Source organism: Kryptolebias marmoratus, linkage group LG10, assembly GCF_001649575.2.
Source record: "Kryptolebias marmoratus isolate JLee-2015 linkage group LG10, ASM164957v2, whole genome shotgun sequence".
NCBI classification, from domain to species: Eukaryota; Metazoa; Chordata; class Actinopteri; order Cyprinodontiformes; family Rivulidae; genus Kryptolebias; species Kryptolebias marmoratus.
Window position 1 is genome coordinate 22,799,913 of NC_051439.1, and position 20,119 is coordinate 22,820,031.

Genomic DNA, 20,119 nt, shown 5'->3' on the forward strand with positions numbered 1-20,119 from the left:
TTTGGGTTTGGGTGTTTTGTCCTTAGGGTGGACCAGCCTCTGTCTGAGAGTCCTGTTGGGTTTGAAATGTACTGGGATGTTGTGTTTGGAGAAAATCCTTCTGAGTTTCTCGGATACTCCAGCAACGTAAGGAATGACAATGTTCTTTCTCCAGCAACGTAAGAACAAGAGGAAAGGTTTGACAGGATGTCTGAACTAAAGAGGATTTAATGGTTTAAATCTTTGAAATGATTTAAAATGAAGACTCTTTTTGTTCCGGTGGGTTTTGAAGCTTTTTCAAATGAAAATAAATGAGCCTCAACAGAAGGCATCTAATGAGAAAAAACTTTTAACTGTTTGGTCTCCTTAAAGAAAAGTTTTCTCATTAACTTGGAAACCAGAACTAATTTAGGAGAAGATCTTTGATCTTCATCAAGCAAATGATTCAAAATATAAAAATACCGCCTTAAATATTAAAGATCCAGCTTCAGGCAAAGAGTTAGAGGGTTGGGGATGACTCTCAGCTACTACCACAGTCACATTTTTCTGCTTTGTAAGCTGACCTCTCTGTGGTGGAGTCTAAATAATTCATAATTCTGTGCATATTCTGGTCAAACAAGAATTAAAATCAGAATCTGTGGAAATGATTGAGATCGTCTCGGTGATGAGGATTTTGCTGTCAGATAGATTTATTAAAGTTAAACTCTTCAGACTCTGATCCTGATTGTTTTCCTGGTTTCAGGTGGACCTGGGCGGTGGCCTGAAGCCTCCAGGTTTCTATGTGCAGCGTTCCTGCGGGCTGTTTCCGGCGCCGTTCCCCCAGGACAGCGAGGAGCTGGACCGGATCACCAAGCTCTTCCACTTCCTGGGCGTCTTTCTGGCCAAGTGCATCCAGGACAACCGGCTGGTGGACCTGCCGGTGTCGCAGCCCTTCTTCAAGCTGCTCTGCATGGGGGACATTAAATCCAACATGAGCAAGCTGCTGTACCAGTCTCGCAGCTCGCTGCCGGGTCACGGACCAGAGCGCTCCCAGCTGCTGTCCGAGGTGCAGTCGGAGGCGTCCACGGAGGAGAGTCAGGAGACGTTCTCAGTGGGCAGCTTCGACGAGGACTCAAAGTCCGAGTTCATCATGGACCCGCCCAAACGTAAACCGCCCGCCTGGTACCACGGCATCCTGACGTGGGACGACTTCCAGCTCGTCAACCCGCACCGGTCAGAACCTCCTCCTTTACTCAGCTCTTCATGCTGATATGGACCAGATCTGTCAGAATGACTGTGTTTAAACACGGTTTTTATTAACCTGATACAATCTGCACACAAACATGGCGTCGGTTTCCTTGTCTCCGTGCAGAGCCAGCTTCCTGAAGGAGGTGAAGGAGCTGGCGCTGAAGAGGAGGCAGATCTTAGCCAGCAAGAACCTGTCTGAGGACGAGAAGAACACCAGGCTGCAGGACCTGATGCTGAGGAACCCGCTGGGCTCCGGACCGCCTCTCAGCATCGAGGATCTCGGGTAAAACGCGCACGCACACACACTCACACACAATTAGCATTTTTTTAATGAAAGGAACTCGTGAGACTGATCGGAAAGTATTTTGGCTCTTTTTAAATGTTGTATTTTCACAAAAAAATGCAATAAAACTGCAGCATTTAAGGAAAAATAATCCTCAGTATAAATGTAGAACCAATAACTGGTGGAATCAGCACTGAGGTACAAACGGTTAATTACAGCAAGTTTCAGGTCTAAAAAGCCTCTGAATAATAATTATTTATCAGTTATTATTTATGCAAAAATGCTGAAAGTCGCAGCTTTCTGAGTTCAGTGCGAGGCCTCGGTGTCCTCGTTAGTTTGGGTTTTTATGAATAATTGATTCAGAATCTGTTGCTGTAAAAACCAGGAGCGGTTTGTGAGACACGCAGACGTTTCAGTTTCGGTCAGAACTGCTGAGCAAACGTGATTTTTCTCTCCGACAGGTTAAACTTCCAGTTCTGCCCGTCGTCGAAGGTTCACGGTTTCTCTGCGGTGGATCTGAAACCGAACGGAGACGACGAGGTAACGCCTCACCCAGAGGTTCCACGTAAAAACAAACTGTTTTTAAATTTTAAGATGAATCTGTGCCACAGGGAGCTCACACTGAAGTCAAACAGGAAGTCGTATTTAAGATTTTTAACCTGAAATGGATTAACTCGGTGTGACGGGAAGCTAACGGTTTAAAAACTGCTAATATAAAGTCCTGAAACCGTCTCAGATGAGTTTCTCCTGCTGTCTGTGTAGATGGTGACCATGGAGAACGCCGAGGAGTACGTGGAGCTGATGTTTGACTTATGTATGCACACCGGCATCCAGAAACAGATGGAGGCCTTCAAAGGTGCGCACGCACACACACACACACACACACACACACACACACACACACACACACACAGTTTATCTGTAGTTTCAGATATTATTAAATTTACTGTAAACTAACTTCTTCCAAATCAGTCTTGTTTTTGTTTGTATTCAGTGATAAATCATGTTGTTTACAAATAAAACAGAAACAGGCTTTTTTTCCTGCTCCTCAGAGGGTTTTAATCGCGTGTTTCCGATGGAGAAGTTGAGCTCTTTCAGTCCTAAGGAAGTGCAGATGATCCTCTGTGGCAACCAATCACCTTCCTGGAATGCTGATGACATCATCAACTACACCGAGCCAAAGCTGGGCTACACCAGAGACAGGTGCTGCGTGTTTCCCTGTTCGTCTGAAGGCCTTTCAGGTACAAAGAAGTGCTTTTAGGACTAACTTGTCTCTCTGCAGCCCCGGCTTCCAGCGCTTCATCAGAGTTTTATGCGGGATGTCGTCTGACGAGAGGAAGGCCTTCCTGCAGTTCACCACCGGCTGCTCCACGCTGCCGCCCGGCGGCCTCGCCAACCTGCACCCGCGCCTCACCATCGTCAGAAAGGTGGGTCCGCTCTCCGTTTGACCCGAACGGTTGACTCTGCCCAGAGGACTGCCATTATAGATGCATCTCAGTTAGCTTAAAGCTTAAATAAACACATTTTTACACCTGACAACATGTCAGGAAACCCTGTTAATCACAGGCTGCTGACTAACAGTTAGCATAGATGCTAACTTAACCTTGAAAACACCATAGAAAAGCTAACAGTTAGCATTTATCACATCGGATGGATCTGGGATGAGGTTCGGTTTAGTCCAATCCTTCACAATAAGTCTCAAACACAGAGTGCTAACCTCCAAAAAAAAAAAACCTCTTCAAACATCTGAAAGTTTAGGGAAAAGGCTTCCCTCATAACTAGACCGCCGGGACTTTTAGGAGAGTTTTGTCACTGAAATGGATGTTTGAATCTAAATCTTAACCAGACTTTGAGCCTTCAGACGTGTCTTCTCGTCCCAGATTTGAAAATCGATTCGGCTCCTCCCGTCCCCCACCCCCGGGTGTCTCTAACCTGACTTCCTGCTGCCGTCCTCAGGTGGACGCCACCGACTCGAGCTATCCCTCCGTCAACACATGTGTCCACTACCTGAAGCTCCCCGAGTATTCCTCCGAGGACATCATGAGGGAGCGCCTGTTAGCTGCCACCATGGAGAAGGGCTTCCACCTCAACTGACCTTTGACCTCCGCTGCTGTCACGCTGAGCATGCGCCTCAAATAAAAATAAATAAATAAATCATCTGTCCGTGTTGCCGGGGCAACCAGCCAAGTGACTGATAGACGGACGGCCGGCCTGCTGGAAGGAGAGCTTCATGTTGTAGAAATCAGATTAAAGAACATCTTCAGTCGTCCATCTTTGTCTCCTCAGATCCTGCAGGCTGGTGTGTGTGTGTGTGTGTGTGTGTGTGTGTTCAGTCCAGTGCCTGGTTTGACTTAGTTTTCCATCAGAGTCGTGCTCGTTTAATTTTTTTTTCCTCCTCGACTTGTTTTAAGTTCGTCTTCAGTTACATTTCACCTCTGCGCGTGCGACAGGTTTTCGGTTCGTTTCCGACCAGATAGAAAGGTCAAAGTTCAAAGAGCTTTTTGTGTTTCGTTTCTGATATGCTATAAAACAAAACAAGAAAAAAACAAACCCACGGTTGTGTGCGATGCACATTTAAAGGTAAGAAAAAAAACAAAAAGCTCTGCTCTCCCTGTATTTTCTTTGTATATTATAAACATTTATTTAACTGAAGTTGCAGTTTGGGGTAAACAAATATTTTCAAATGTGTATGCTCCAAAAAAAATAATCATTAAAATGTTTGCAAACTATGAAGTAAAGATGAAGTCCTGTGGTGATTTAAAAACATGATAATTTAAAGTCTGACATCATTAATATACAGCAGCTCAGAATGGCTCAAAACTGGTGGAAATAAGTTTGAAAAAAAGATTTATTTTCCAGATTTTGTTCCAAATTACAGTTTCTAAAAGCTAAAACTGTTTTTCCCTGAACGGCTCATGAAGGAAAGTTTTTGACTTGATGTAAAAGATGAATAATAAAAGTTTTAGACTTCTTTTTTTTATTTAAATTAAAATCTCTCTGCTTCCATCAGGAAAAAAGGACCAGACTGAACCCGGAGTTTCTTCCTCACTTTGTGTTTTAACTTCCTGTAACTCCAGATTAAATTTGATTTAGTTACTTTTTTTACAGTAAATATGGCTGCAGGTTTCCCAAATTAAACTTTAACCCCAGCTTTAAAACTTTTTAAATAAGAAAATGGGACACTTTCCTGATGTCCACTTTTTGTTTTTTCTTACTGGGATAAAATCCCATCGCTGTACAAAACATTTACAGTTTGGATGCCAGAAATGACTCCCAACTGATATAAACTGAGTATCTAGCTTTAAAATGGAAATAAATACCAACAGAACCATCAATTATAACGAAATTCTCTGAAAAATCACTTCAAACTAATTATTTTAAGGTTTCATAACTGAAGGATTCAGCTGTAGTTTAAATAAAAACATTTTATTTTCATGTAAAACAGAAAATAACATGACATGACAAGACAGTTTCCTCAGGAATAAAGCATTCACTCATTCATTCACTCATTCATTCATATATATTACACTAAAAAATGTTAAATATAAAAAAACAAAAACGCTGAGTCTGTGTAATGAAAGCAGAATTCCTTGAAATCATTTCAACCTGAGTTTTAACTACAAACTGTTTTGTTCATAAACTCAGTCAGGTTCTCCACTTCTCATCACTTCTTCTACACCAGCCCGTCACCCGTCCACCATCTTGTTGATGGCGGTGAGCGGAGCGAGGACGCGGCTCTTGTTCGTCTCCACGATGTGGCCGTTCTGGATCATCTCGTCCAGGATGACGTGGACCGAGTCCAGGTTAAACATGATCTGATGGGGTCAACGGGGTCAAGGGTTCCAGTGTGTTTCAGGCTGATTTACTGTCATATTTCTTTATTAGCAGGGTAAAGGATACGTCGAGCTCACTCTGTTGGGAGACAGAAAGACATTTATGAACAAATAAATCATCCAGAAACATCTCCACCATTAAAATGTTTGAAATTTCAGCGTGTAATTTTCAGGTGTGTTAACACAGCGCCAAGTCGGAAAGACATCAGCAATGTTGCTGACCTTTGACCCTGGGAAGGGTTGGAACCATTTCCAAACCATTTAAAATCAAAGTTTAGTAGAAAAGGGCCTTGAACTCACCACACGACTGAAGTATTTATCCAGAACTTCCACAAAGTTCTGAATCAGCTCGTAGATGGACAGCTCATTCTGCGGGAGTCCAGACGAGACAGACTTTATGTTAAACATGAAGATGAGGAGGAAAACACTGAGCTCATCTTCATCATCCTCACCTCACTGTGAGTGACTCCCATCACCACGTAAAGAGCAGCGTACTGACGGTAAACCAGCCTGAAGTCTTTGTACTCCACAAACGAACACTGGGGAGAGGCAGAGGTAACGGCTCCGGTCACCTGTTTCTGTGTCAGACCACGGACCTACCTGGGCGTCGCGCATGCGCAGTACCTGGTCCTTGTTGCGGCTCAGGCAGCAGCGGACAGCCGCGGCTTCCAGCGCCGCCCTCCTGCTCAGCTCCACCGGCTCGTAGTACCTGGATAGTCTGGTCTGACCCTGCTGGTTCACCATCAGCACGAACTTAATCATCCTGCCTGCTGGTTCCGGAACAACAACAGCAAAAAGTGTTACTTTATCATGGGTAGCTGGAACGACGAAGTGTCCTTAAACGCACCACCGCTGGGTTAAGTTTCGCTAGCAGCTAACTCAGTTAGCTTCTGTCTTTAGCTTAATAAGTCTGGATTAAATGAACAAAAATACCTGATTCTAACTCGCTGTGATCCTGATATTATCCCTAACAGACAAACAGCTCTCTACAGTCAGATGGTTTAACACCGGCGACTTAATCCGCCATCAAACAACAAGTAAACATTCTTCTTCGTGGGCTTTTTGGAGGTTGGCACCAAAATAAAAGCTTCATTACCGCCGCCTGCTAAACTGGAATGTAGACAAGAAATTATCTACAATTTTAGTAAATTTATTTAGAATGAAATTTATAAAAGCCCAATTAAGCTATTCTGATAGAAAAACTCATAATTATGACTTAGCATCTCAAAAATATGACTTAGCCTTTCATAATTAAGATCTATTGTTTCAAGATTATGATGTACTATCTTAAAATATTCAGTGAAGACAAGTTTTATATACATGTTTTTCTTGCAGGAAATAAAAATCTGCCTTGAAAGTCTTGCACATTTAAAAAAAACAGCTTTTCTCTTTAAGATACTCCTATTATTTAATTGATGAAGTGATTAAAACAGATTGAACAGCAGGATAATACACTAAATGAAGGATTTAGAGTTTCAGGAGATGTATGCTAATTTTTTTTAAGAAAGTCAACAAATTAAAACAAATAAATAATTAAATATCCCGGTTACGGCAGAAATAGGCCTTCTCCTTCGCCAAGTAAGGTCAGAATTGTCCCTTTCCCCCTGCCGTAACCTGAACCACCAATCAGAGCGCAGCGCCCGCCCACTTTGTCCCGATCTCCGATCCATTCCAAGTGAGAAGAAGCAGGGTGAATGTCCCGTCATGCAGCGCGGCTGAATTCTCCCACCGTGACCGTCGGATCCAGGCGGAGAGCAGTGATGGCAGCCGGTTAGACCAACACGTAAACACCGCGTTTACATCCAGCCTCTCCGCCCGAGACGCTGCGGGGCAGCAAGCCTCTCACACCGCCTCTCATCAGGCGGACCCACGGAGGATTCTCGGCAGGCTCGCTCTCCTGCTTCTCGTCTCTAAGAAAACAATAAAACTCCCGAACGAAAACATTAAACATGGACGAACACCCCGGCGGAGGAGGAGCGGCTGCTCCGCGACAGCAGCAGCCGCCGCAGCAGGGGAGCAGCGGCAACGCGAACCCGTCGCTTGGGGCCGTCATGGTGCCCCAGCAGACCGATGACCTGCCTCGGCCTCAGCAGTACACCATCCCCGGCATCCTGCACTACATCCAACACGAGTGGGCCCGCTTCGAGATGGAGAGGGCACACTGGGAAGTGGAGAGGGCCGAACTCCAGGTTAGCCGCTTAGCATCCACCAAGCTAGCTACAGATTAGCCGTTTAGCACCGAAACATTCACCCACCAGCAGCAACAACCAGAGGGCTCATTGGTGCGGGGCTTATCGCCTCTGGGACAATACAGGGAATCCAACTCACATTAGATCAGGTTAAATTTAAAGGTTAACATTTCTTGAGTTTTTATTTTCCTGTTGGATGAGTGGCTCGACTGAAGCTAGCTCCACTTAGCTGCCAAGGATGAATTGTAGGCTAGCTGTTGTAGCTCCTGTGTCAGGTAGTCCGGAGATTTTTTTTATCAGTTCGTGACAAATATGAAACCCGTACTGTTTACCAGCAAACACGGGTTTGTATTTGCTGATAAAATGTTGAATATTTACTGGTGAAAATGCTCCCGGTTCGTGACAATATCAGAGTTAGCTGTGTTGCTAATGTTGATGCTAAAGGCTAGGCCTGACACTGATTTACAGGAACTGTCTGTCTGAGAAAGAAGAGTGTTAGAAAGGTTACTGCTCACTGTCAGCTCCACATGCAGGCTTTGTGTTTGGTTTCTGAGGTTCTTCATCAAAACAATGCTTCAGTGGTGTTCCTTAAGGGGATTTAGAGCTTAGAAACATCTCTAGAAGACCTTCAGTCTTTCTAAAGCTGTTGATTGATATCAAAACAAATCAGATATATGAGGCTCAAACTGCAGAAATGTGATGATTAGTTGTATTCTAGTATCCCCAACCAGCAGGCCATAGCTAGTGTTTAATTTGTTTTAGAAATTTGTTTTAGAAGTGTTCATGTGATGTCACCAAACTTGATGTCGGCCATCTTGGAGGTCCTGGAGATGCAAATAAACAAGTATCGTTTGTCTGTTTAACACTTTCTCACCCTAAGCGCACCAATTTACGTAGATAAGAGGTTAAACTTCTCCTCAGGTTGGTTCTGATCCCAAAAAACACCTTTTTTTTTTTTTTTTTTTTTTTTTAGAAAACTGTCACTTTTCACAGCTAGAACCTCCACAGTGGTGACACATCCAGAACATTTCATAACACAACCAAACTGATACGTTTCTGTTTTCACTGCTGTCTTCGTAAAAATCTGTTCTGGTTTAAAATCGATCAGAGGAGTTTGTGAGGAGCTGCAGAAGAAACGTGTGAACGTCTGACTCGGACTGTGAAACGGGAAGAAAAGCAGCCTGAACTAAAAGACGGAGATTTTCGGCGGTTTGATATGATTCATGTTTTCATCGACACGCCGTAAGGAAAACGGTACATGACGTATTCTGTCTGCCGGCTGGGTGACAGGTGCTGTTAACTGACAGGAAACACTCCCTGGGTTAAATGTTATACGTTAGTTAGTTTCTTCTTCAGGCTTATTAAACACAGCCTACTTTGTGTGCTTGTTCGTTGATGTTTTTGTGTGATTTTGACCTCTTTTTGCTGTGATCAGAACGATAAATGTATTCGAGAAGAGACAGTTTCTCACTGTTATTACATGTTTACTGAAGCTTTAAGGAGCATTTCAGCCTCTTTATGAAGATCCTTTAAGGCTCAGAAGGGAAATGTGATGAACATTTAGTTCACAAATGTTGGTTTAATGACTAACATCTTAAATATTTTTGATTAAACAAGTTTAATTTATGTTTAATCCTTTTTTCCTCCTAATAACTACAAGTGTGTGGTATAAAATGACTAAAATAACCATTCACCTGTTTTACACACAGATGAATGCACTTTATTTATGCAGAGGACGCTTTGATACGACTCTTTTAATTAGTTTTTTTTACTCCAAACTGACCGCTCAGTCACAAAACTATGGCTGTCCTCAAAACAAACAGGAAGTTTAATAAAATAAAGAAAAATAACAGATCTGTAGCCAACAGGAAGCTCAAACTGAGCTCAATATCGCTAATAAACATCGATGAAAACTGAAATCAACTTACTGAGTTGTTCGATACTTTTAGCTATGTAAGAGTAAAATAACTTTAAGAGTATTTCTGTCATACTAAGATGGTTGTGCATCCACACTTTCTTTTTACCTAAAGGATGAGAATTCCTTCAAGTTTAGGAAGTTTGTTGTTTAAATTGCAGCTGATAAGATGTTTCTGTTGTTAACGAGGACCGTGTGATGCTCAGTAGTAGTTAAATAGTTGGAAGATGTCTCTCCTCTGTTGTCCCTGACCTGAGTGTGAGCTCTTAATAAGGAGTGATTCTGTCGGGTCAGGTGTCTTCCTGTTTACCTCCGTCTGCTGGAGGTGCCTCCATGTTTTAGTAAAGGGGGCAACAGGAGGCTGTAAGTAGGCAGCGTGGCCTACTGGGCCCTGCGCTGACAGCCCCGTCCCAGCTGAGCGCTAAAAGTAGAACGGCCCAAAATAACTGCAACACACAGACCAGGGTTCAGCTCTGTCAGAACATGGAGGGGGGGTTTTATATTGTTAGAACGGTGTTTCTCTTGACTTTTATTTTTACATATCTCCTCTTGTGTTTATAGAAAGTTGTCCCGGGTGTGGGGGTGTCTCGGTGTCTCTGAGCAGCTGGTTGCAGTCAGTTCTTGGGTTTGTGTCCAGGACAGGGTGTTGCCTGGGGTCTTCATCAGACACCGCCGTGAGTTCATCACGCAGTTGTTCAGAGGAAAAGCCCTGATGACTCACGGACTTATACCGCCTGGTCTGATCTGTCAGCCTGGTAAATTTGGGCCAGTGAGCTCATCAGACGCTCCCACACATACTGATCATCCATAACTGAGCTCATTCATCTTCTGAAGCACTGCAGGAGCTGTTTTAGTCCGATTCGTGCAGCAGAGTCTCGCTGTGTAACAAACCAAACTAAAACTAAAAGTTAGATCTCATCTGGAGCCTTTAAGGTGGTATCTGACCGGTCTGACAGCTGCAGTCTCAGTGACTTCTGAATGTGTCAACAATGATCCGTTTGGTCACATTTTATGTATCAGTGTTTTATAATCTTGGCCGTGCACATTATTTCATCGCCCACCTCCACGGGAGCACGCCTTGGAAATGAAGATAAGCAGATCTGGACCAGTTTTTCGTAGTTATTATTTATCATCTGTGTGGTTTTTACACCTGGCCTTCTGTGCAGACGTGACAGAAACTAAACTGAGACGGATTAGAGATGAACTCTCGGGTCGATCTTGATGCCTGAACTTGTTGTGTTTCTTGTGTTTCTCCAGGCCAGAATAGCGTTTCTGCAGGGCGAACGGAAAGGCCAGGAGAACCTAAAGAACGACCTGGTTAGAAGAATTAAGATGTTAGAATATGCTTTAAAGCAGGAAAGGTAAGAAACTGATGGCCTAATGCTTCTTTTACGTCAGCTGCTCGTAATGAAACGGTGGAAACTCACCAGTCAGCAGCTGCGTGATATCATTTGTGCTGGCTCAGATATATCCATACACTCCCACTAATCTTGTTAAATGTCTCTTAGCGAGTCCACCACAGGCTTTTTGTGTCCCAGCGGGTTCCAGTTCACGGCAGCTTGAACCTTTGTGGTTCCTTCAAACTGAGGAGGACTGATGGAGCCAATGATTGCTGTCAAATAACTCTGTTTTATGCTGGCAAACAGAAAACCTTCTGCTGCGGTCAATCATGATCATTACAGAAAGTTAATTGACCTCCAGCTTTTCAAATTAGGACAATTTATTGACAAGTTTAGGTGAATGTGTGGATATATTTGAGCCTGTATGTGTATTTCTAATCATAAAAGCTCAAAATTAAGATGACATTCAAGCCCATAATGACATCAGACATTAAACAGTTTGTTGTCTAGTTATTTTAATTAATAATCATATTTATTTAAAGTTGGGAGTTCTCTTTTCCATCTCGTCATGTCTTCTTTAAATCTGTTCCTGTAATAAAGGTGGAAATGTTTTCTACTTTTTAATTTCAGGGCAAAATATCACAAGTTAAAATATGGAACAGAGTTAAACCAGGGGGAGGTGAGGATGCCGAGCTTTGAATCAGGTGAGCAAACGGCAGCTTCCGTGTTGTTCCCAGCAGGCGGCGCGTTGGTTTTATCTCAGCGGTTTTATTTTTGTTTGTTTAGACACCAAAGAGTCGGAAGTCTCGGCTGTTCCTGCCAACAGTCAGCTCATGTGGAAACAAGGACGACAGCTTCTCCGACAGTAAGACCACATCACAGCCTCAGCGTTCAGCACGAGAAAATCACATTTAATCTGGAGGAAAGGATAGGAAGAGAGACGAATGACAGCAACGGCTAGCTGAAAGCTAAAATCAGATCAAATCAGATGTTAATGTAGTTCCACAAGGATAACTTCTGTAAATAAAGATAAATATGTTGAAATAAAAGTAAAAGTTTGTCTCTTAAAACAAGTTTTTTATCATCCTGAGCTCCTTGATGCTGATTAAGACTCAATAAAAGTTAGTAAATTATTTAAAAGTGGCTGCAGCAGTTGTCTGGTGTTGACGCCAACGTCAAACTGTTTTAGGTACCTGCAGGAAGTCGGCTACACGGACACCATCCTGGACGTCCGAACTCAGAGGGTCCGTTCTCTGCTCGGCCTGTCGGGTTCTGAGCAGAACGGATCCGTCGAGAACAAGAACCTGCAGCACCTGATTAATGGGACGGAGCGATGCAAAGACTCCAAGAGGTACAAACAGCCACAGAGAACCCAACTGAGCCTCAAGATCCAGTTTGAAACTTAAAGCAGTTCTCTGCTGAGTCGCTTGTTTTGTATTTTTAACCCACATTGTTATTATTGTTAAAACCCTTTAAGCACGTTCTCTCCTACTAGACCAAACATCAGTGAGTCTTTGTCCTAATTTGTGTTCAGGATTTCAAACGACAACCTGGAGACGTTCAACTTCCTGGAAAACGCCGAGGACAGCGATGAGGATGATGATGAGGAGGGAGACTTGATGGACGACATCAGCACCGACAAACACCATCGAGCTAAAAAACACAAAGCTAACGTACGTTAGGACCCGTCTCCGTCCCGGTGAGCTGCAGCTTTATGTTTCTCTGAGCGCTTTCTGTTTGTTGTGTAGGTCGGGAACGAGGGCTTGGCGTCGGAGGATGACGCCGACACAGAGGAAGCCCTGAAGGAGTTCGACTTCCTGGTGACGGCGGAGGACGGAGAGGGGGCGGGTGAGGCGCGCAGCTCCGGAGACGGGACGGAGTGGGGTGAGAACCTGGAAGCCCTGCTGCAAACCTGATGGTTGGGATGGAGTCGGATGGTGAAACGTGTTTGTCCGTCTCTGCAGCGGAGCCTCTGCCGTTTTCCACCGGACGGGGGAAGTCCTTCCTGTTGGGCGGGTCGGACGACGTGCTGGAAAGCGTCCTGGGTTTGGGGGACCTCGCCGACCTCACCGTCACCAACGACGAGGCGGACTTCGGCTACGATGTGAGAAACCTGAAAGGCTTCTGCTCTGTCAGAGTTCTTGATAAACGTCATCACGCCGCCCTCGTGTTTGTCCCCCAGCTGTCCTCCAGTAAGGAGTCCACGTTCAGGAAGACGTGGAACCCGAAGTACACGTTACGGAGCCACTTCGACGGGGTGCGGGCGTTGGCGTTCCACCCGGTGGAGCCTTGTCTGGTCACGGTGTCTGAAGACCACACCCTCAAACTGTGGAACCTCACCAAGACAGTCCCGGCTAAGAAGTACGCTCGCTACGGCTTTATTTTGAAATGCTGGCTGCAGCTTTATTTTGAAAAGTCTTTAAATTCAAAAAATCCTTCAGGAGATGAATGCTGTGACTTCTGCTGTTTGTAGCATTTGTTCTTTTTAAAATATTAACCTTTTTATTTAAAGAAATCCATAATAAAAACATTAGGATCATTTAAAAACACTTCTCTTTAACGTTTCCATCAGTTCCTGCTGTTTACTCCAGCTGCAGCTAATACTAATGCTAGTCTTGCTAAAGCTAATTCTACTAAAGCTAATGCTAAATTTGCCACTGGCACTTATGCTATCGCTAGGACTATTACTGCTAGTTCTGCTAATGCTATTTCTACTTCTGTTAATGCTAATTTTAGCTAAAAGCTAACACAATCTTATATTTAGCTGGCATTTTGCTCTTTTAGTGTTTAGGTAGCTTTTTGCTACTTGACTTTTTTTCTGCTTTTAGCTAGCATTTTGCTTTTTTAAGTTAGCATTTAGCTGCTTTTGGATGCTATTTTTAGCTTTCCGCTCAGTTTCAGCTCAATAATTAGCCGAAGAAAGAGAACGCTGGTTATAAACCACATTAAAGCTGATCTTTCAGGAGCTTCGGCTTCTTTAGCTGATAAAGCGTCAGGTACAGATTAGTTAATAATCTGTTTTCTGTTCTTGCTGTTTTTTGCAGAAGTGCCTCCTTTGATGTGGAACCGATCTACACCTTCAGGGGTCACGTGTACGTATCAGAACCTGATGTGTCAAAGTCATCAGATCTTTGTTTTTGACCCATGAAGAGTTAAAACGCGCTGATGACGAATTCTGAAACGTTTGTGTGTTTTTAGTTTGAGACAAAGGGAAAAATAAAACTGGTTCCTTTTACAACGAGAGGCCGAGGCGTCCGTTTACAGTCTGAGTAAATTTAAAACCGCTCTTGTTCCTCAGTGGCCCGGTGTTGTCGTTGGCGATGACCTCCAGTGGCGAGCAGTGTTTCAGCGGCGGCATCGACTCGACCATCCAGTGGTGGAACATCCCCGGCTCCAACGTCGACCCCTACGACACTTACGGTGTTTAAACAACGATAACTCTTAAATGTTTTTTAATTTTTTGTCTTTATTTTTTAAATTTCCTTCTGGATGTCAAACAGTCTTCAGTAAAACTCAGCAGTGATGCGTTCACAGACCTAAAAAATGTCAGATTTTTCAGATAACCTGACAAAAAGGATTTTTTTTAAAACTAAATGTCAGAAGTTATTATTTGTTTTTGTCTTGCCCGACAGAATCTGTTCTGTTCGTTAAAGTCGGCCCGTCTCCATCTTTGCCTCCAGATTCCAGCGTCCTGGCGGGTTCGTGGGCGGGGCATACGGACGCCGTGTGGGGATTGGCCTACAGTGGCATCAAGAACCGCCTCCTGTCCTGCTCCGCCGACGGAACGGTGAAGCTGTGGAACCCGACGGAGAAAGAACCCTGCATCAGCACTTTCAACACAAACGAGGGTGAGGTTCAGCTTCAGAACCCTTAAAGAACCGGCTCGGTTCTCCTCTTCAGAACCACGTCGTTAGTCACCTCACCGCCTTTTTATGAGTTTTGTTTCATTTATTTGTGCGTTTTCACCATAAATTGACCAAATTTTTGTTTTTTCACGCACATGTTTAACTTTAAAATGTCGTTTTTAATAAAGTCTGTTTAAACGTTAAACCAACGACCCTCGCAGCTCCAAATACAGATTCCTCCACTGGTTTTTCTCGGTGAAAGTCACGTAGAAGCGTCCATCAGCTGAGAGCAGAATCATTGTTCCCCAGGTGGTGCGAAAGCTAACACGGCAGGACTAACAGTCCTGATGACCCTCACAGTTATTGTTGAACCTCCGGGGTGGAAAAGGTGCTAAAAGCTCCTCATTCATGTGTTCATCTGCAGAGCACGGCGTCCCCACGTCGGTGGACTTTAACGGCTGTGACCCCGCCCACATGGTGGTGTCCTTTAACAGTGGAGACGTGGTGGTGTACGACCTGGAGACCTCCCAGATTGCACTGGTGCTGAAGGGGCAAGGAGACAGCAGTAAGAACGCAAACACTCGTACTGACGATCCGACCACCTTCAGGACATAAATCAATCATTTCTCTTCTTCTTCTTCTCGCTCAGCCGTTCCGGGTCTGAATCATATCAATAAGGTGGTGAGTCATCCCACGCTGCCGGTCACCATCACCGCTCACGAGGATCGACAAATCAAATTCTTCGACAACAAGTCAGGTCAGCCCACGGTTTGATTCAGGACGCCACACATCGTGGCTCTGACTCCTGATTGGTCGCTGCGGCTCGCGTTCTGAAGCGTCTCTTCCTGTCTGACTCCTGCAGGTAAAGTGATCCACGCCATGGTGGCTCACCTGGACGCCGTCACCAGTCTGGCTGTAGATCCGAACGGCATCTACCTGATTTCTGGCAGTAAGTCTCCTAACGTCTAACATCTTACCTGTTGCAGATGTCTCACCTGGAGACCACCAGGGTTGTTGTCCAAATTAAAACTGTTAGGATCTGTCCTCTGGTCTGGTTCTGGTCCAGAAGTCTTCTGGCTGCCATGTTGTTTTTAGAGAGCAGAGGCTTTAACCTTTGACCTTTAACCTGCTGACTGAGGCCTGTAGAGTCTGAGATGGAGCTCATTGCACGGTCTGACCTTCAGGGTGAAGAGCAGCAGCTGTCTAATCTTTCTCTCTGTGGAACGATGGACTCCAGTTGACCTTTGACCCTTCCCAGACTGAGCAGCAGCTGCTCCTCTGAGGTCATTGCTGATGTCCTTCCGCCCTGGCGTTGTGTTAAAACTCACCTGGAGCTCCGGAGCAGCAGAACCTCAGCAGCTCCTGGACCCGAGGAAGCAGCTTAAACGTTTAGTTTCTGTTCACGGTGGAATCTGTCAGTTTATTAAGTTCTGACAGGCTGTCGAAGATTAGTTTGCTCTGAATTTGTGGATTTTTGCTGACCTTCCTCCTCCTCCTCCTCCTCAGGTCACGACTGCTCTCTGCGTCTGTGGAACCTGGACAGTAAGACGTGCGTCCAGGAGATAACGGCTCACCGTAAGAAGAGCGAGGAGGCCATCTACGACGTGACCTTCCACCCCTCCAAGGCCTACATCGCCTCCGCTGGAGCCGACGCCCTCGCCCGGGTCTACGTGTAGAGGAGCAGGGAAAGGAACAGGAAGCAGGCGACCGCGCGGCCGAGAGGCGGAGCAAAGAACCGGCCGGACCAGGATCCAGGTCTGTCCAGGTTCTACATTCATACAACAGACTGGAGGTGAAGGAATGTGTCCCGTTCAAGCTGCAGCCGTGAGGCAGTCTGCCCCGTCCAAACTGTAGTTAGTCTGTCTCCCGCCGCGTTGTGTTTAAACGTAGTGCAATCCGCTGATCCAGACGAGACGAGCGCCGCAGCTTAAAGAGAAAGTCCCCCTGCTGTCACTCATTCAGCTGCTCCGTTTCTCTTCACTACATCGTTTCTTCAGCAACTAAATGATGAATTTATTTCTCCTTTAATGTGCAGACAGAACGGTTTAATGACACTCGAGGCTGCGGCCATCTTTTCATCATATTTACTGTGATTCTGTTCCGGTTCGAGCTCTGCAGCTTGAAGTACTTCTAAAAGTACTTCTACATGCTTTTATTTCTGTAGTAACAGAAAGTAACCATGGTTGCAAACAGGTCAGTTTATTCTTCATTTCGCCGCCTTCAGGTCGACTCTCAGCGACTTCCAGTTTTAGACTCTTCTGTGTGAGCTGCAGCGGCCATCTTGAATCAGGTCGTCACAGACGTCATTTGGTGATTCGCTTTCTGAGAGTTTCATTAAAATCCATCCACTAATTCATGAGATATTTTGCTAACAGACAGACAGAAACATGTAAATACATGATCGCACTTCTCTCTGGGTGGCGGGTGATAATGGAGGCAGGTAAGAGTGGTTAATCCAACCCGGGGTTCAGATTTCAGGAACCGTCTCTTGACTTCAGCTGGGGTCAGATGGACGCTAAAGGAACAGTTCGGCCATTTTGAAATGGAGTTCTGTATAAAAGTGAATATCTTACCTGCTGCAGATGGCTCTAAGCGACCTTCATTAGGAGAAATTATCTGATCTCGCTCTTCTACATTGAGCTCTGGCAGCTAGCTGTAGCACGTTTCTCAGATACCTGTTGCAGAAATCTAACGAGGTGTGAAGAGTTCGGAGGGAGTTTTTGTTTTTTCTGCCACGAAGCTTTGATGTTTTAAGGCGGCAGGTCCGAGTCGACCGGCCTCCCCGCCGCCTTAAAATGGCTCTGATGTTTTATGTTTTATCAGTTTTATCTGAACACTGTTATTTAAACCTTTACAGTAAATTACATCTCACATTAAATTCCTGCTCTGCGACACGCCTGAACGCTGCAGAAGTGCTACTGCTAGCTGCTGCTAGTTACGCTCACATGTAAAAAACTGTGGACTGAGAATCGAACGGCGGTGTAAAGTTTGAACATTAGAGCTGTTTTAAAACGGCAGCAACGTTCGGACTAGTTTCACCAAACTGAGCCATCTACAACAGGTAAGATAAGAATCACTTTTCCTCTTCAAAGACTTTTATCTTTACAGCCGAAGCAGTTTAGCAGAAACACCTTCAGAAATAAAAATAACCGAACTGATGGGACCGGACCCGTCCGTCAGAATCTTTCTGTGTTTCTGCTCTTCTTACGTCATCATGATTCAAAGTGTGACGGCTCAGAAAGTGACCCGAGTTCAGCTCGAAGAGTCGGGAGGATTTCCTCATCTTTCTGCCGTCTGTCAGATAAAACCTGGGGCTGCAGTTCCTCCTGCGTCCACACCCTGGGAGGTCGGCTGCAGACCAGCTGTGGTCAGAGGAACATGGAGAATCTTTGTCTCGCCTCCATCTCCAACTAATTTCTTCCACATTCTACCTTTTTCTTTTCTCACAGGAAGCCTGAACTTCACTCTGACTTCAGGCGTCTTTATTAAATCAGTTCTGTTCAAACTGCTGAGTTCATTTATGACACTTCCTGTAAGAACTGTTTGTTACGTTTTCTAAGGAGGAACGAGTGATTTAAGCACAGAATCAGGATCCACTAAATGTTTCTGAAACCTGAGGGGGATTTTTCCTTTAAACCTGCAGAAACGATCGTCTGGATTCAGCTGAATATCTGGAGTTTAAACAACAGATATTCTGTATTTCTGATGAGATTTGAGCTGATTGGACGTTCCGTCCTGCGATGGGCCAATCAGAGCGCCTCGTTATGACACGAGGACAAGATTCAGACGTTTATAGCTCTACTTTAGTTTCTTATTTCCGTTTGTGTGGAATAAATCTAGTTTTTATAATCGTTTTTTATAAAGATCTTAGTGGGGACAGGGAGGACTCTGGCTCCTCCTGGTGGTCTCGTCTGGCCTTCACAGCCTCACATATCTTCTGTTCTTCGTCACACGAGGAGGAGAGGAGCTGCTGCCGACACCCAGAGGAACACAGAGTTTAGTTCTTATTTAAACGCTGACAGAAACACAGTTTCTATGAACTAGCAGCAGTTCAAACAGCTTCTGATTTTAGAATAATTGGACTCTGAACGCCTCATTTAACAACAGAATAATAATAATTAAAACAGCCCGGCTGCTTCACAAACAACTGAAAGTAAATTAATGTTATTAAACTTTACATTCACGTGTATTAATTCATTTTAATTTGGCAAAATCATCAAATTTCAACATTAATGAACTTTTCTGAAAGCTGCAGATCCACATCTTCAAGGTTTCAGTGCATCTTTGTTTTTAAAGGGGTATTTTGAACATTTCGAAGTGGGGTTCTGTCTCACAGTTCACCTCTTACCTGTCGCAGGAAAAATACTTTTATTCTGACAGGAAGGATGAGCTAACGGCTAGTCTGAACGCAGGTCGCTGTCGTCTTCAAACGCCTCCGGATTATTATTTAAACCTTCACGTTTCTGTCTGTTTCACGGTTGGTTTTCGGCTGACATGTTACTCCCGTAGGAAGTCACCCCGGGCTGCAGCGGAAGTGCTACAGCTAGCTGCTGCTGCTATTTGCACCTGTAAATAACCACAGAACTCTAAATAGACACCGTGGCGTGAAGCTGGCGGGGGAGTGAAGCTTTATTCTGCTGACTCGGGTGGTTTGAAGACGGCGGCGATCCGCTTTGTTCTTCGCTGCGTTCAGACTAGCCGTTAGCTCGTCGGTACCGTCAGAATAAGTCTTTCTCCAACCGGAGGTCGTTCAGACAGATATCTACGAGGTAAGACATTCACGGAACCTCACTTTATGATAACTGAGTGGAACAACACTAAAGTCTCCTCACAGAAACTTTATAAAACTCTGAGAAGGAAAGATGGAGGCTGCTCCTCTTCATCGCTCCTCTTCGTCACGCCTTCTGACTCCTCTTCGAAGCAGCAGTTTAGTTTTTGTGTGGAGGAGCGACACGTTTGAACGATTCTGTGACTCACGAGGAGAAAACCTCATCGTTTTGGTTTGTTTTGATCCACAGTTTTAATTTGAATGTTTGTTTGTTTTATTTTATTTGTTTTGTTGTTGTTGCTTGAACGGTTTATATCTCAAGTGGCTTCTGGTTGAATTTCATGTCCAAACGAAAACGTTTCATTTTCAGCGACACGATTTTATTTTTTAATCGATCTACAGCTCTTCTGTTTGTGTACTGCATGATTAATCCAATAAAAGTATTTTTTCTAGTCTTCCCATAAAAACAAACAAACAAAAAAAATGTTCTGATAAAATTGCGAGTTTAGATTTTTGTTGTTGTTGTTCTTATTTTTTATAAACTCAGAAAATTTTAAAGACTGTACCACAAAGAATACAGCTGTTGTTGAAATGTACATAAAATGTCTATAATAACTATTAAATGGTGTACCTGTACAGTCTGCCGCTCCACTCTTTATTCCATTTATGTATTACCTCCAGTTTTTTACATTTGTTTTATTAATAACAATAGAACAATACAGAACTTAATAAAAATACAA

The 20,119-nt window shown here is 44.2% G+C and overlaps 3 protein-coding genes across 7 annotated transcripts in view; 2 read left to right on the top strand and 1 right to left on the bottom strand.

The window, feature by feature from the left end:
* Positions 1-4,227, top strand: part of hectd1 (HECT domain containing 1) — a 28,434-nt gene extending 24,207 nt beyond the window's left edge. For all 4 annotated transcript variants that reach the window (XM_017440403.3, XM_017440400.3, XM_017440401.3 and 1 more), the window contains 7 exons: positions 722-1,191; positions 1,331-1,489; positions 1,951-2,029; positions 2,252-2,345; positions 2,542-2,692; positions 2,772-2,916; positions 3,446-4,227. In XM_017440403.3, coding sequence (XP_017295892.1) covers positions 722-1,191; positions 1,331-1,489; positions 1,951-2,029; positions 2,252-2,345; positions 2,542-2,692; positions 2,772-2,916; positions 3,446-3,583 — 1,236 coding nt within the window. In that variant the 3' untranslated portion in view covers positions 3,584-4,227. The remainder of the gene's footprint in view (positions 1-721; positions 1,192-1,330; positions 1,490-1,950; positions 2,030-2,251; positions 2,346-2,541; positions 2,693-2,771; positions 2,917-3,445) is intronic.
* A 667-nt stretch (positions 4,228-4,894) lies between these two features.
* Positions 4,895-6,417, bottom strand: ap4s1 (adaptor related protein complex 4 subunit sigma 1). 2 transcript variants are annotated; one of them, XM_017440398.3, is made up of 6 exons: positions 6,256-6,417; positions 5,947-6,089; positions 5,775-5,861; positions 5,623-5,691; positions 5,390-5,401; positions 4,895-5,304 (listed from the first exon to the last, which is right to left on the bottom strand). In XM_017440398.3, the coding sequence occupies exons 2-6, from the start codon at positions 6,082-6,084 to the stop codon at positions 5,176-5,178; spliced, it is 435 nt and encodes a 144-aa protein (XP_017295887.1). In that variant the 5' UTR covers positions 6,085-6,089; positions 6,256-6,417; the 3' UTR covers positions 4,895-5,175. The 2 variants fall into 2 exon arrangements, with proteins under 2 accessions (XP_017295887.1, XP_017295886.1); XM_017440397.3 differs by having other exon boundaries at positions 5,947-6,092; positions 6,256-6,412.
* Positions 6,418-6,983: 566 nt separating this feature from the next.
* strn3 (striatin, calmodulin binding protein 3) lies at positions 6,984-20,020 on the top strand. Its single transcript, XM_017440406.3, has 16 exons — positions 6,984-7,511; positions 10,684-10,787; positions 11,397-11,470; positions 11,553-11,631; positions 11,956-12,117; positions 12,301-12,439; positions 12,515-12,650; positions 12,731-12,870; positions 12,949-13,127; positions 13,811-13,858; positions 14,065-14,186; positions 14,447-14,614; positions 15,036-15,176; positions 15,261-15,368; positions 15,474-15,560; positions 16,118-20,020. The coding sequence occupies exons 1-16, from the start codon at positions 7,272-7,274 to the stop codon at positions 16,285-16,287; spliced, it is 2,097 nt and encodes a 698-aa protein (XP_017295895.1). The 5' UTR covers positions 6,984-7,271; the 3' UTR covers positions 16,288-20,020.
* Positions 20,021-20,119: the final 99 nt, after the last annotated feature.